Source organism: Simochromis diagramma, unplaced genomic scaffold (assembly GCF_900408965.1).
Source record: "Simochromis diagramma unplaced genomic scaffold, fSimDia1.1 OVJJ01000705.1, whole genome shotgun sequence".
Classification (NCBI taxonomy): domain Eukaryota; kingdom Metazoa; phylum Chordata; class Actinopteri; order Cichliformes; family Cichlidae; genus Simochromis; species Simochromis diagramma.
In genome coordinates this window covers 1,784,034-1,800,911 of record NW_024387448.1, presented here as the reverse complement: position 1 = coordinate 1,800,911, position 16,878 = coordinate 1,784,034, and the positions used below count along the sequence as shown (strand labels likewise).

General features: G+C 40.5%; 1 protein-coding gene across 4 annotated transcripts in view; it reads right to left on the bottom strand.

Annotated features, from left to right (window-relative positions):
• The window catches only part of LOC120722700 (plexin-A1-like), a 308,843-nt gene that overhangs the window by 259,069 nt on the left and 32,896 nt on the right, over nucleotides 1-16,878 (bottom strand). For all 4 annotated transcript variants that reach the window (XM_040013789.1, XM_040013791.1, XM_040013792.1 and 1 more), the window contains exon 2: nucleotides 5,455-6,826. In XM_040013789.1, the coding sequence (XP_039869723.1) occupies nucleotides 5,455-6,630 (1,176 nt within the window). In that variant the 5' untranslated portion in view covers nucleotides 6,631-6,826. The remainder of the gene's footprint in view (nucleotides 1-5,454; nucleotides 6,827-16,878) is intronic.

Here is a 16,878-nt window from a genome sequence, read left to right as displayed (position 1 = left end):
CAGACACACCTAATCTGGTGTAGAGCTATGGGAGAAGATGACCCACACAAATCAAATCTTTTTAGTCTTATAATGTTGCATGATTTAAAGTTTAAAATAATTCTTGTGCATTTCTTATACCAGGCCGAGCTTGACCTGCTCTCTGAAAACAGTCATCTGAATTCCCTTCCTTTTACATTTAAGCAATGTTCTGATTGGAGTTGACCTTATCATAATTATCCATTCTCACTAACGTACAGATCCGATGGTGGCCCAATGGATCAATGGAAGCCTGACCTTTCAGCGTATAGGGATTACTTGCACATAAGCTGATCTCATTATTTGAAACTCTTATTAAAAGTCAAAGTATAACAGAAAATCACAGTAGGTCCCCTTTAAAAAAAAAAACTGGGTGAATACAGCATTAGCCATAGAACATAAAAATATTTTTATTAAAAAATATTAATTTCATAGAAAGAGAAAAAGTTCTAAATGGCCCTTTAAAACACATGTTTGGATGACACCCTTTTAAAGGACATGCCAAAATCATCACTGCTACTGCCAGCAGCTTTTGGAAGCCACATAATTATTTAAATAGTGGATGGTGTGTAGTCAAGGGGGTTTTAGCTGATTGTAACATAAATATACCGATGCTATCTGAAAGGTTCGACTTTTAGTGAGCCAGTCTGGTGGAAAAATCGACACCATGAGGACAAAGGAGCACAAACTCAGCTAAAAAACAGTGATTGAAAAGCTCAGGTCAGCGCAGTGATAGAAGGACACTTCCAAGTAAGTGAACATGCCATAGAGTCCAGTTAAAGGAATCATCATAAAAACCGAAAGAGTTTGGCGCTGCTATAAATCTGTCTTTGGAATTGGCCAGCTGATCGTCCAAGAAGAAGAGTAAAAATAGATCTGCCAACAAAGAGACCGGCATCAACTACATGCTGATAAATGTGGGTGTGTTAAGCCCTTTTGTACTTCTATACTGACCACATTTTGATGTCATCACACCTACAAGGCAAAGAGGAAAGGTATACGCACTGTAGCTTCAAATGAATGGGAGTAAACATTTTGAGTCCAGCTCATTCAGAGAGGTCAACATTGATTGTACAGTTTTTCACCTTTGCTGACAGCCTGTGAGCATCACCTGACACCTGTTTTATTTCCTCACATCACATTTCCCTGCTTCAAGTTCTCGTTCACACTGTAACCACTGAAGGATGATCGGCCCGCATTAGGGGAAAAGGAAACTACTACGAAGTCTCTTTTTATATAATTTCTAAGCAATTGTAAGAATTGGGATAACATTCACTGTTACTGTTCTGGGCAGAGTTAAGAAACCTTTGTCCATCTGTCTCTCCATTGTTGTGTTTATCTCTCCCTTTCCCTATCACTGTTTTCCTAACTATGTTCCCTGATACTATATGTTCATTCTACCGTTACTGACCCCCGGGCAAGCAGGCAAGCAAACTGAGCAAACAAATCTCTCTGAAATGTGGCAGGACGTTTGAGTACAAACACAGGACAGAAATTCCCTCCAGTTGGTCCTGTTGCTCTCTTAGCTTAAAGATTTCATGATCTACCTGTGCACACTATACTCTGTGCTTTAATGGAAGTCCCAAATCTCTCAACTCACTGGATAAATTACATCATACAGACTCTGAAAAACAAACATCATACCGATGATTACCCAAACTTTTATATTACACCACCTAAGCTGCCAGAGGAAATTTGGAAGTTTTAGAGTGTGAGGTTGGGCACATATTAAACTGTGACCTGTTTTTTTGTTTTTTGTTTTTTTGTTACAATAACCCAAAAAGTGCTTAATAGAAAGATTTCGTGTCAGACAAAGTGATTAACTTTGATAGAGTTCAGGTAGAGATTACTGTTCGAATAACCTGACCTTGTCTCTTCAAATGAGCCTGTGCTGATAGTTTCCACATGACACTCACGCAAAAGCAACGAGCTGTCACCGCTCCCATCAGGAAACTATGAACATGCCTGTACAAGATGATGAATTTCTCACAGCGCTATCCCAGAGTGAGCTCCACCAACACAACCTTGATCGATAGCGGGGAGAACGACAGATGGCCATAAAGGACGATCGTGTAACTGTATGCTCATTAGCATAATCGCCTGCATACCTATACAGTAAACTCACAATGGCCTTGTGAGTTTACTGTATAGGTGCGCAGCTTGCACACCACCAGCGGGCTTGTGACAGAGATGTTGTTTCTGTCTTGCACCAAGCTGTGACACTTTAAAGAAGAAAAGTCAATGAGCAATTATAACATGCTCAACATAACAGGGATATTTGAAAATCTGTATTGTGCTCAAGTAAAGGGAAATTCTTTCATATCACAAGCGTGTACATTTTACCCAACATGAGTGCAAGGGTCTAGACCAAAAAACATAATAATGCAGAAACGTGGCTGCACAAACCCAAATTTCTGCAGGTCTAGTTTATGTTTTTATTATAGTCAGATATTAATTGGCTAAAATTGGCTGTTTGAAGCATGTATCCCTTGTAGCACCATATAAAAACAGTCTACCCATCTTTATTTCATGATAATAACATCTAATGTATCGCTACAAAAGCTGACTTACACATCGTATCTTATAACGTCACCAAGTAGTTAAGCAACCACCAAGAAATGGCTGAAATGAACCATTCTTAGTATTTGTGGACCTCATTTTCGTTTAATGGTCAACAGCTCAAACAGACATGTACTAGCATAAATAAAGCACAATATGGTAGTGCAATGCTAAAATTGCTAATAATATTATTAGAATCAACAAATTAATTTAACATTGTGCAGCATATTTAAGTAACCTTTCTTCTCTGGGTGCAAAGTGGCACATTAATCAGCTGCCTCTGTCAACAACTGAATGCTTAATACAGCAGGCTTACATGCTTACTGTAACAATGCTGCAAAAGTAATGCTTCGCATATATAATATTGACCACGTTAGCAATTACAGTTTAACATGTTTAGCAAGCTAACACTTATTAATTAGCCATTCTCAAAAAGCACAGCAAATACTTATGGGACTGCCAACAGTTTTGCAGTGCTAATGATTGCCACCTATAATGTGCACTATGTCAACAGTCGCAGAATAACATGTTTAATGTCTAATACCTGCTAATTAACCTTTCCCAAAAATTACAGATAGGGCTGATGGGAATGCAGTCTGCGTTAATCTGAATATGGGACTGAATAAGAATTCAACAGGGCGTTTATGAAGGTTTTCTTCCAATGCTAAATGAATATATTTATTTATTTATTTTATCTGCTTACAGTAAGATCAGAGGATCACTGAAGACTATATCCTTGAATGACCACAAATGTTTGCACATTTTTTGGCAATGCATCCAGCAGTTTTTCCATAATTGGACTGACTGACTGACACATCTAGAGCTGCTAGTGTAGCTAAAAAGATCTGCTAGTTAGCTTTCTACGTCTTCTGCCTTCCTTTATCTCTAACATTTTTTAATTAATTCCTGTCCTCTACGACAAGGCTTCGGTCACACTTTTCTTCACACCTTCCCTTCTGTCTTTGCTACCTCCTTTTTTGTCTTCCTTCCTAGCAGTCCATGCCCCCACCTTCCATAAAACCCACCACTCCGACTTTCTGTCATTCTTCATCACTCTCCTCCCCTTTATCGCTGCATCGTCTGTTCTATCCGCATTGTATTTTCAGATCACATCCAGACTCTGGCTTTACACACTAAGTCACTCTATACCTCATCACTCAGAGGAAAGTCAAGGAGAGGGCAGAGAGAGATGGTGAAAGAGCAAAGGCTTGAGAAAAAGGGGAATGAGACAGAAGAAGCTGAAGGCATCCAAAAGAAACAAGATTGCAAAAAAAAAAAAGGGGGAAAGTGTGTAGGGGGGGGGGGTTACAGGTCAAAAATTAAAGACAAAGAAAAAAGGTCAAGAAGAAGAGTTGCGGAGCAGAATAAGAAAGAAGAAGATAAAAGAAGAAGCAGAGGGAGAGCGGGGTTAGCAAATGAAAGAAGCCCTTATGCTAATGATGGGACTAGAGTAAAGACGTAGGAGCGAAAGAGAAGATGGAATAGCAGAGAGGGGAAGAGGAAATGGAGACAGGGAGGTGGAGAGTAGTTCAGAGATTTATGGCAGGGTGTTATGGAGCACCGACTAAATAACAGAAGGTGAGACCAGGTGAATTATTCATGAGGATACTGGGCTGTGAGTGTGTGTGACATGTGGGTGACAGGAGCAGGTGAAGCACACACACACTTGTGTCTCTAAGACACCCTTAGGCCAGCTCATCTATGAGTATGAGCAAAGACAAGCCATCCACTACCTGTAGATGAAATTATTAAAAAAAAACAAAACCAACAACAACAAGACAAAATCTCAGCAAGACAGCTGTTGTGTGCTCAGACTAAAGAAATATGGGGACATTTTAACAAAATTAAAAACTAATTTGGGATGCATGAAAGTTTTGATCCCTCTAGCTCATGCCCGTGTTGGTACTTCTCTCAGCACTTGACAACCAGAAGTCAATTTATTCTAATTTAGGTATTTTAGTTCCACATCTGGTACCTTCACATGGATCATTAGACACTTTATGGAAGTTTGGCTACTGTGCTGCAGGTAGACTAGATGTTTTGCTTTAGAACAAACAGCTTCTTTCTTAAAAAGATCATGTAAACACATTCTCCCACTATGTTAAAATGCTGTTCTTATAATAACATTTATTCCATGTGGCACAAAATGTGGAATTGTGCCTACACTTTGATTGCCCTAACCAAAATGGAAAACATCACTTGCCATGTTTGAGGATATGCTGACATTCTTTTTTTTACCCACTAAGTAGATATCTGGTTCTCACTAAGAAGAGGAGAGGAGTATGGATCTCTCTTTTTCTGGAAAAGCAGAAACCTGGCCCCTTTGACATGATACTGACACTTTAAATACTACGATAACAAGAATCCAAAAGCACTTATAATAACTATAGATGCATAATGAGTTGTTAAGTTAAAGACTCTATTTACTCACATGGCTTACAGTGGTTTACCTCACTGCCTACCTCTCTCACGCCCACTAGAGGTGTGTTTTCGGGTTGTTGGTTCTTCTACCAACTTTTCCAAGTAGGTGCCTCACTATGATCATGTGTTGATGTTGAAAAACCTCTAATTAATCTATTAAAATTGCTTTAATGACTGGACAGAACCTTCTCAGACACGGCTGGTATTGGCACAACTTGAACCTGTGATCACTTCAGTGCTTTGGGAAAGGTGCGAGGTAATGAAAGGCTATCAGCCAAATAAAAGCTGTAACCAAGCTTCACAAAAACAATAAAAAAAGACATAATTTTTTCTTTTCCGGGGTTAAAAAAATGCAAAATTCAAGGTTGCACAATCATAGGACGAAACAATCCACACAGGTACGGATGATCACAAGGAAAGAAAACACTTCTGGGAGTTACTGTCTCAAACACTCACCGAGTTGATGCAGGCCAGCTCCTTGTTGAGCAGCCAGGGCAGGGAGAGTTTCCCCTCTCCTCTGTAGCACGACTGAATCCTCTCTTTAATCTTCTCCTTTATCTGCCTCATTGTGAACAGGCACAAAGCTGACTCCTTCGGTGGCTTGGCTCTGTTCTTCTGACCCTGCGCAAACACAGTAAATAGAACCTCCTCGTGCTCCTGAATACCAAGCGAACGTGCCAACCGGCTCCCCGGCCGGGCTAAATAAGCATCCTGAACCAGGCGGTACTCCACTCCGTCCTTGGTGCAGCCGATGGGGAACTCAACGTAGGAGTAGAACTTGGGATCATCAACACACAGGCGGACGATCTTAGAGGTGAAGAACTGTTCGCTGGCCGCATCTGGGGAAGTGAGCTGGGTGTCGAGCTGTAAGGTGAGGTAGTACACAAACTGCTCGCTGTTGAAGCCGTAGATGTAGTAAATGTCGAACGCGGGGAACTTTGAGAGCGTGTCTGAGGGAATCTTGAGCTGGGAAGAGACAAACTCATCCTGGTACACGAAGCTGAACATGTCAGCGTTTTCCTCGTTGGACATCAGCTTGCGGCTAGACAGCGTGGGGAAGTACTCAGACTTGCCATCGATAGGAGTGCCGACAAAGAGCTTCCCTCCGCCTCCAAAAATATCCGGGGAAATCACGACGCCCGACATGGTGCCCGCCTCGGCCACACTGGATAGATAATGCTCTTTGCGATGGTGGGGTTCGCCCAGCTTGAACAAATCATCCAGACGCAGGAACTGGCATATTCCCTGGGAAGTACTTCCACATGCAATCAAGCGGTTGTGGGCAGCATCGAGCAGAAGGAGTTTATTGACATTAGACGTCTGCACCAGCTCGTGGGGGCAGGACTGTACACCAGGTGGAGGGTAACAGCGAGGGTTGTCTGTGACAGGGCCGGTGACGTGGCTTCGTAGCTTGGTGAGGTTGCTGGAGAGCTTATAGATCCAGTTGACGGCACCCAGGTAGACCTCGCCGGTTTTGTTGTTGACCACCAAATGTGTCAGGCCTCCTTCAGGAGGGGAGAAGGAGAGAAAGGGGGACGCGGAAGGAGTAGTAGAGGTAGAAGCGATGGAGAGAGGAAGTACAAGGAAGAGGATGGGGAGGATGAGAAGGGGAGGGTTAAGGTGGGAAGACATGGTGGTGAAGAGGGGAGGGGGGTGTGAACGTGTAATCCTTTACAGGGTCAGTCAACGCCTTAGAGGAGCGTGGGGTGCAAAAGATGCAAAAGAGGAGTTTCCGAGCAACTGGCTTCCACCGTCCTTTATTCCTCCTGTCTCTGCTGTCGTTTCTATAACCTCATCCCCTGATCCTCAGCTTTGTCTGCCACCAGCCCTGCAAAAAAAGGAAAAACAACAAAAACTGTCAATATATAGCTGTACACTTCCAGAGAACTGCCAACAATTATTCATTTGAATACATCAAAATGACAAGCCACTAAATATTACTCTGACTCAGACTGAGGACCAGATGCTGAAAGCAGAAACCAAAAAAAGAAAAAAGAAAAAATACAAATGAGGGCACTATCGGCTTTGTTTTATTGACTTCTCGACTCTTGGCTCGCACCACTCGGTGGAGTGCATCTTTTAAAAGAAGACAGGGGCTGAGCATTGCTCTTCTGCTTATTGATTGTCTGGAGGTATTAAAGGATTCAGCGGACAGGGTGCACTTTCACACACATAAATACATAAACACCTCAAAACCTGTAGATGTGCTCATAAGCAGACATATAGAAAAGGTAGCTTGCTATACGTATACAAAAAAACCTAAACTAAAACACACACATACCCAGGGCCAGCCACTGGTGTGTGATAGCAGGTAAACACCCATAAATTACAAGCAGAGCTGCATGAGAGTCTTAAAGTATATTTACTACAGGGAAACAGAGCAGAGAAATACAGGCAGCCTGCCTTCTGAAAAAGAAAGGCGGAGGGAGGAACTGGTCAAAGCAGATAAAGCAGAAGAGACGATGAGAGGGAGAGAAGTGAAAGCTATTTGGCTTCATACCAGTGGAAGTGGAGATGACTGGAAAGATTGCTATAAATGAAAACTAGGGAAAATAGTAAGGAAAGAGAAAAGCGGATGGACCATTCATCTATATTCCATTACTTTCATTTTATATTCACTTTTATGGTTTAGGGTCATGGGAAGCTTGAGATTATCCCAAAATGCACTTTGCACTGGAGCCTACCAAGGTGACACTGGACAGGCCCAGAGACACAGCACATCCTGGACAGGGCGCGCCTGCAAGCTGCACCACATCAACCAAGTCAAATTGACTTGGTTGATTTGAAGGTGAAGCATTTTTCTAACCAAAAAGATTTTGGCATATAAGCGCTAATTCATTTGGCTATAGGCAACCTCTTTTTGCTATGTGAATAAAAAGCCTTTTATTTGGGCAAAAAAGTATCCATGTCTACAAGTTAACAAACCCTGAAGCCACCATTTTAGAGCTTTCCTCTTCCTCTCTGTGTAACTTCACTGGAAATGATTGGTGCGGTTCAAGAAGGGATACGCTTGTAGTGCTTGACGGCACTGCAGAGTCAGCTTACTGCCAGTTTTGTCATAGTGGTCAAACGGGATGCTGTAAAAAAAATTCATGTTGCCCCAGCAACACTGTGCTCATACAAAATATAAGTGACATATCAAAACCCTGCAAAAAGCACAGAAGCGATAGAAGTGACAATTCATGGCCGCACAAAGTACAAGCAAACTGCAAAATGAAACAACAGCAGAAGTTTTAAAAAAAATTGTGAAGTTCTTCAACTGGTCAACTGAGGTTTGTTCCAAAAGTTGAAGTTTAAACGTTCTACAAAAAACAAACAAACAAAAAAAACAACCTCAAAACAAACCCCAACATGGTTTCAGCCTGCTAGAAAAATCAATTTGGTCTCTATAGATAATTTCCCTATTCATTCACATTGTAGGAGATTAAATTTTAATGTAATTGATCAGTTTAAAATTTATCAAGGTAGCTCAAAATGTTTTGAGTTCTGATAAAACTTTGTGGTGGTCATGGGGTCATGCTAACAATCCATTAAAATTTGCCTTACATCCAAGAAAGTTCTTTAAGGTCAACTTAATATGTTGAAATTTGACAAACAGCCAAAAAAAGGTGTTGCGTGTATTTTCAACACAACACATCCATTATTTTTATTACTACTTTTTTGCTAGCTATCTTATTAAAATCACAGTGAATCACACGGTTGCTTTGCTAACCACACTAGCTACTTAATGCTAGCATTAGCAGGTAACTGAGCACAACCCCTCCAAGCAATGTCAGAGAAAACCCAAGATGAGACCAGTTTAGATCCCAAGCATTATAACTGTAGCCCTCAAACCAATGAGGGGTATGGATATGGATATGCAATGTCTGTCAAACTAACCAGCACAAAAACAAAATAGCGGTTCAAAGGCTAACCACATACAGTACTGTTCAATTTTCTTTTCATTAGTTCATGCAGAGAACAAAGCGAAGGCTTGTTTCATAATGGAGTTTGGACAGCAAACTATTCTCGTCTCCTGTTTCTGCCGCTGTTCCTTATTTCTCCCTTTCATTACATTCCTCTCCCTCTCTCTCTCGGACACTTCTTGTCAATAGTGTCTTTCATCTCCTGCCCAGCCATGATTACAGTGGCCCAGATGACGATGCTGTTGCCTGTCCCATCAGGACAATAAACCCAGTGTTAGCATCTTGGACACATAAAAAAAATGTGAACATATAACACACACATACAGTACGCAGTCAAAAGCATTTCTAAACCCTATCACAGACCTCATTGACTTCATCGTGCCGCATACCCTCACACATGTAAACTTAAGTGACATAAAACGGACCTTCCCACATGCAGTCGGGCACCGCGCGTGCACTTTATCATAATACACAAACACTTTAAGAAAAAGGAGAAGACTTGCATGCTATACTAAATGACAACATAAGAATGCGTGGTTATTGTTGAACATTTTTGTCTCACCTTCTCTGATGTACTTTACACATTCTATTAATAAGTGAAAACCACATAGCACACGTGAACTCTGTGGCCGTATTGCTTCAATAGCCAGCGGAGCTGAGTGCTGATGATTACAGGCGCTGTTTGACTAAACTGGGACAAAGAGATGAGAGGAAAGAGGAACGCATGAACTGAAAAACACAAGGTAGTGATTTGAAAGTATTTTCTTTTATGTTGGAATTAGATCAAAAGAAGAAAATAGCAGTTATTAAGAGGCAAGTTTGCTAGAAATGTGAATATGGATTCACAAATGATGAAAGAAAAATGCGACAGAGTAAACTGATGTGAAACCAATTTTTCTTCCTTTGTTGCCTCCCAATTCACGTCTCTGTCACTCTTTTATATGGTTATTGCATTTTGTGAATGTTTATTTTTCACAGATTTTCCAATTTCGATTTTTGCACTTATTTTATAGATTTAAGCTGCACATGTCTGTTTACATGTCTGACTGAAATGTTTGCCAGAATTTCCATCAGGTTGAGGTCTGAACTTTGACTGAGCCATTGCAGCACCATGTTCCTTTTCTTTTTTAGCCATTATGTTGTAGATTTGCTGATGTGCTTAGAACCATTGTCCTGTTGGCTAGGGTAGGGCAATATGGCCCAAAATATTTATCATGATACATATTTGAAAATTTGCGATAAAGATATAACTGGCACGAGACAAAATACTTTACAACTCCACAACTCTATTAGTGCAAAAAACCCATCAATTTATTTTCACTTAAACAAGCAGCTGTTCTTACAGGGAGGACTTGTTGGTTCTGCTTTCTGCCACGACGTGGCATGTTCTACAAAAAATTGTGTTTTGGTGTGTATCTGACGGACGAAAACCAAACCAGTTCCACACCACTGAAGTTGCACAATTTTCACAAACCAATTCTGGTTCATCTGTTTCATTCAACGATCCGCTTTTGCCTTTCTCATTCTCTGTCGCCGCCATGCTTTTTTCGCCATGTGCGTATGAGCGTTTGAAAATAAAAACACTGCGCCTGCGCGTTTTACCCATATTCTATCGCGATATTTCATTTTCTTATCATTGCTTAAAATTGTACCGGTATTACTGTGAAAGGTATAATATGGCCCAGCCCTACCATTGACCCAATTTGGCTGAATTTGGAGCACAGAAGAGTTCATGATTCTGTGGATGGAAAACAAGCCCAAATCATTACACCTCCACCACCGTGCTTAGTAGGTAATAAAGCAGTTAGGCTGATATGCTGCATTTGGTTTTCACCAAACAGAGTTCAGTGCGTTAAGGCCAAACATCTCCACTTTAGTAGCACCCAATCAAAGGACATCGTTCCAGAAGTGGTGGTTTGTTCACATGTAACGTTGCAAACCCAAGCTATGTTACTGTGTTCTTTTTAGATCTCCTGGTAACGCTGTACAGTAAATTAGTTTTAACATTTAATGTGCTAAAGTGAAGTTGGTAGAGCCTGAGGTGCAGCTCTGGGGCTTTTTCGTATTTTCTCTGAGCATTGCACAGTCTGACCTTGGGGTAAACTTGCTGGGACATCCACACCTGGGGAAATTAAAAGCTTAAGACTAACAAACTTGTACAGAGTGTTTATTGACACTACCTGTGCATCACTGGAGTCTGCTGGCAAAAGGCATTTGCAACTCCATACTAAAGCCCAAGCTTCTAAAGTGACGCAAAATACTATCTGGTGTTCTTGTTGTTCATCATTTAAAGCCACCTCTAATCAGGAAAATATGGCACTTGATATCACCTGATATATCGCATCATTAATTCTTTGAAGCTGATCAGCATCTCATCTGATAAAGGCCTTCACCTCTAAACGTGCGCGCGTTTTTGTGTCAGGGCTATCCCCAAGCCCACCTGCCACGCCAGATGAAGCTGTTGAGGCATTCAGGTCTGCCCCGAGCTGATTTATTGCTGTTGGCACATCGATTGCACACACAGCCACAGACCTAAGCCAAACACTTAAGCAAATTTATACACACCACTTCTTCAGCATGGAGCTCACATTCATGCCTGCCGGCCTCGCTTCGTGCGAGTCTGTTTGTATATGTGTGAGCGTATTCTGCATCTGGTCCATCTTAATTACTTGTCAAACAGTCATCCACACGCGTCAGCTTATATGTGAACTGTACAATACGTACACAAGGCATACATAATGAAACTTTGAAAACCTCAGGCAAAGTATAAACATTTATACAGATACCGTTTCCAATTTAAACACTTTTTTTCTGGACAAAGAGCCATAGAGAAAGAAAACATTGGAGTTGGACTGAGCTGCTTGGAAACTTGACCTACATTTATTACCTTGTTGATTAAAGGACGTGAGCCCAGAGGTTTGGATTTCAACTTATAATCACGTCACCATAATCGTGTTGCTACAGTTTAAATGGGGTTTACGTCTAACTCCAAAAAGTTTCATTCACTTTTACACCTGAAGTTATTTGGAATTTAGCTTTCATAGAGTCCGGAGCTAATCAAGACGTTTAACCTGGAGAACCTGAAGAGGACCTAATTAGGAGAGACTTTGTTCAACCTAACTCACAAATCATGAGTAGGCAACCACTTCGATGCAGGAGGAGCTGTTTTTCTGGCTTGTGGGTGGCACAGACACAGTGTCTGGGCTAAGTGAAGAGTAGACTTTTCTTGAACAGTTTCTCATGCTAATATTCACATTAACAGATCTCAACTGCTGCTTTAAATTTGACCAGTGAGACAACAATTGCTGCAGTAATATTACATAAGTCTGGTGGTTTGTACTGTCAAATATAGAACTTCCTATCCCATGGACACAGTTTTTCTAGTTCCCTTCCCCCATAAATGATGTAACCACAGTAATGTCACCTATTCTTTAGTAAAGTTCCTTTGTGAAACTTTGAGCGAAGGCCTGAGGAGAAATGGTGGAATACAGCATGCTGTTGTTAATCACAGGATAAAACATACCCAGCTGTTTTGTTTCCCTTTGACTTTAAAGGGGGTTTAATTTTCATCTCTGATTGGATGAGACTTGAAAAAATTGAGGCCACAAACTCAACAGAAAACTGTTTACCGTGGTTACACACAAGAGAGCTAATGTGGGAATTTTCCATTGCAATCCTAAGGTGTTGCCCCGTATGGGACAATAGAAATAGAACTTGTTTAAGGTATTTTTTTTTAATCTCGTATATACATTTTTTGTGAAAAAGTAAGTCATTTGATGTCAATTTTACACTTCATATATGGAGGCTGAAATTAATGATGAAAGATGCCTCATCCAAATGAGTTGCACTGCTAAGACTTGATGTAATTAATTATTAAACAATAAAATATAATGCAAGCTCCATGCAGCAAATAAAAAGATGCTAGTGATTTCACTCTGAAGTGAAATCAGATTTTATGCCAAAGCGATAATATTTAATATAGAGGATTCCTGGTTTAATTCCAAGAGGAGACACAGAGCCAACCTCAGGGATTCATACGGTTGTGTACTCCTAGTTTCAGCCCCAAGACCGGATAAATGTGAGGGTTGTGTCAGGAAGGACAGTTGGCATAAAATCTCTGGCAAATCAAACATGTAGACACATCTGCTGTGGTGACCTCTTGTGAATAAGGGAGCCCCCTTAATAAATACCTGACAGTACTTAAAGTACTGACAATGTGAACGGGTATGTCTTAAGCAAAAGTCAATGGTAAGCCATCATAAATGAGCACACCAACTGATTTTCTTTTAGATATGTCAAGGTAGACACAATCAGCCTATGCTTAGAAAATCTGATGGGATCTTTTAAAGTAAAAAAACAAACAAAAAAAACCTCCACGCTTATTGCAACAGATGGTAGCAAAATTACAGTCACAGTACAGGTCAGGTAAGGACAGCAGAGGAGGAGATGTGAGAAGAGGGATAGGAGACGGACACACTCGTGAACGTGAGGAGATTTCTATTTGGAATCCATTTTCCAAAAGTCGTAATATTGACAAGTACTAATACTGCAGACTGTAGTCGACTCACATCCTCCTCTCCTGGTTTTCAACAGATGGACAGATATAAAGAAAGACCAGTAGGAAGGGAGGGAGTTAGCCATGTATTTCACTGAACAGTATTTATTGGTAATGTTGTTTTCTCTCCATGTGCCACTGCTATATCTGCCAGTAATGATAACTGTGATTGCAGAAATGAAACCAAACATAGGATAAAAAAAGAATAAATCTCGTGTTTTGTTTCATATGAGAAAACAAATGGATGATGCCAAAACCAGTACTACTGTATATGTCATGACATCTAAGGGTGTACACCGGCTCTTGCTCTATTACAGGCCCACCGTGACCCTGAATTGGATAAGCGGAGAAATTGGGTGGATGGATGGATGGTACTGGGCACTGGCTAATATAAGATAATCTAACTGTTCCAGGACTGCAAAACCTAGATTCATACATGAATTCCCCCAAAAGACATGTTTGTGTGAGTATAAAGAGAATGTGGGTCAGACTCTGTGTGTGTGTGTGTGTGTGTGCACACATGTGGGCTGCTGCACCATGCAGTGGGGACACAGTGGTTCATTTACAGCCGCATTCCACAACAGACACACTGACCTCACAGACAGCTGCATGCACACACACAACACAAAAGAAAGCAAACCGATAGAGAGGTGGCTTCACACTGCACACACACATTAACATCCTTTAGTTATATAGAAATCAATTAAAAATTAAGAAAATACATCTCTGTGATTTAACACAGTTTATTACATACACACACACACACACACACACACACACACACACACACACACACACAGAAAATTTGATTCTAACAATCTAAATGAGATGATGAGAAGGATGAAGCAGGCAGCGCAGTAATTTGACTTCATTCATAAAAAGCTGTTCACGCACACATGGAAACAGAAGCTTAGGTAAAAGTTGCATTCTAAGTATACATTTTTTAGGGAGCACACACAAACACACAGGCACACTCAAACAGACGCAGGAAGGCGTAAATCTCCTGGGGAAAACACACACACTTGCATAAACACAGCCAGAGATACAGGCAGACAAACTCCCGCTTGCACGCCCACAGATACAAAGACTCGCTCACACGCACTTATTTTTCAAGCTGACAGGTGCAGATCAGCCATCACTCTTTCAGAAAGTGCAGTGGGAATCCACAGCGAGCAGAGCTGAGTGGATGAGCCTTAATCATTCTTAATCTGACTGAGTCTCGCCTACAATACACTCGCTCTGTCTCCCCCAAGCTCGCCAGAATGGAAAGGGTTTAAGGATTTTTTCCAGATAAAATGAAATCCTGACAACTGTTCCGCACTTTTGTTCAAAAGGAGCAAACGTGCAAATCACCTCAGCTACATTTATATCAATTCTGCCCACAATAACTTGCACAAAGTTATACCTTAAACACCAAAGATTAAAAAAAATGCTGTATGTAAGCAGAGTAATATTAAAAAGCCCTCTTTACATTTTTTTGTGGTGTCAATTTTATTTCAACCTGTGTCATTTGTGAGTGGATTGCTACTCTCACTGGGCCAGACACATACCCATTAAGGGAAGCACTCACTATTAATTTTATACATGTCGGTGGGGTGGGTGATGATGAGTGTAGCAATGCAGTGAGAGTTTTCCCAGTCAAGGGGAAAGGTGGGTCATGCCTCTCAAATTAAAACACCTATTATAAAGCTGTGAGTAGGGGGGGGAAATGTTACCTATGCTTTTTACAGTTGTTTTCTGAACATTAGTGTAACCTGATAAAGGAGAGGACATGCTCTATTGTTTTGATTAAAGTACATGATGCATTAGTTTACAGCTGGCCATAAAATTACTGCAGGCCCGGAGGGGGAAAAATGAACCGTAATGGTTGTTTGGTGACATGCAGCTCATCCATTAAAATGACTTAGAGTAAAATATGTTTTATTAAACATTGTTGAGTTTCTGATTGTCATGTCACACATCCCCCAAAAAACAATAAAAAAATAATACAAAAACACTACAATCTACTCCACTACAACAACATGAAAAGTCAATGTTTTCTTTTTTTTTTTTTATGGATTCTTGCAGAAATGTCAACAGCAACTTTTTGCCCGTGGAAGGTACGAGTGTGTCAACACCTCTTTGTTGTTAAAAACATTCAGATCCATCAACTGGTACCTGATGTTTGTACGCGAGTGTTTCCCCGCACTAGTTTTCTAGTACTGTCCTTGAAACAAAAAGGTGGAGGGTAGAGGCAGAGCAGCAATTCAAACTACTTACACACAAGTACAAACAAACAAAAACAGCAGTTTTGGGGTTTTTTTGTTATTTTTGTGTTGATTTGTTTTTCATAGATCTCGCTTCTGTTGTTGAGGTCATGTGCATGGGCTGGATCACAAAGATAATGCATAGCTAATGAGGAGAAACTACACAGTCTTTTAAAAAATGATAAAATCTTCCTCTAGGCTTTTAAGCATTATTAATATTTTGCATAAATTACAAACCCTTTAAATTGTCTCTTCTAGTTATTACTCATACTTGGCCCCAGCGGTTAAGGTTCAGTCCAGTTCGGTTTCTCTGAAGTTAAGCAAGACAGCTGATACCACCATGTTGGTGTTGTTCCTGCAACATTAAAATAATGCTGGTTCATGATGATTGTTGCATAGCACAGCATAGAAAAACATGTCTTTGTTTACAAATAAACAAATCGTTAGCATTGCAGTTGTTTTATTTATTAATTTGTTCAACATAATAAATATATGATTAAGCTAGGTTTTCTGTTAGCCAAATGTACTTTTTAATAAATTTGCTAACTTATTGGCTAATGCTAACTGAATGCTTAGATATCATTTATCAGTTGCAATGTTGATCCTGGAGGAGCATCAATATGATGATTTAGCACATATTAACACAGGGCTATTGGATCATGCCTGATACCCCAACCGTATCTGTTGGAGGTCAGCTCTGACGGTTAGTTTGGCTTAAAAAAAAATCATCTCAAATAATTAGAATATCAATGAAAAATTCTTTGTATTTTTTCATATCTTCTATATTCACTGCATTTTAAAGTGAAAATGCCATTTTTCTGTTAACTTTGATGGTTATTGCTTAAACAGTATGAATACTCTGTATCTCTCACTCCATTTCATCACAAACAACCACAACATAGGTAAAACTGCTGACTTGTCGCTTGCCCAGATGGTGATCACTGACACCATCCAAAAAGGGGATATGCCGCAGGTCTTTGCTGAAAAAGGCAGGCTGTTTGCAGAGTGCTATATCGAATCATGTTAAAAATGTGGCAGGAAAATGTACAGATGGGACAGGGATGACCGCAGCTTTGAGATCATCAACAAATGTTCGATTCAAGAATTTGGGAGAGCTCCACAAAGGATGGACTGAGGCTGGTGTCATTCGTCTGTGTATGTTCTTACTCATCCA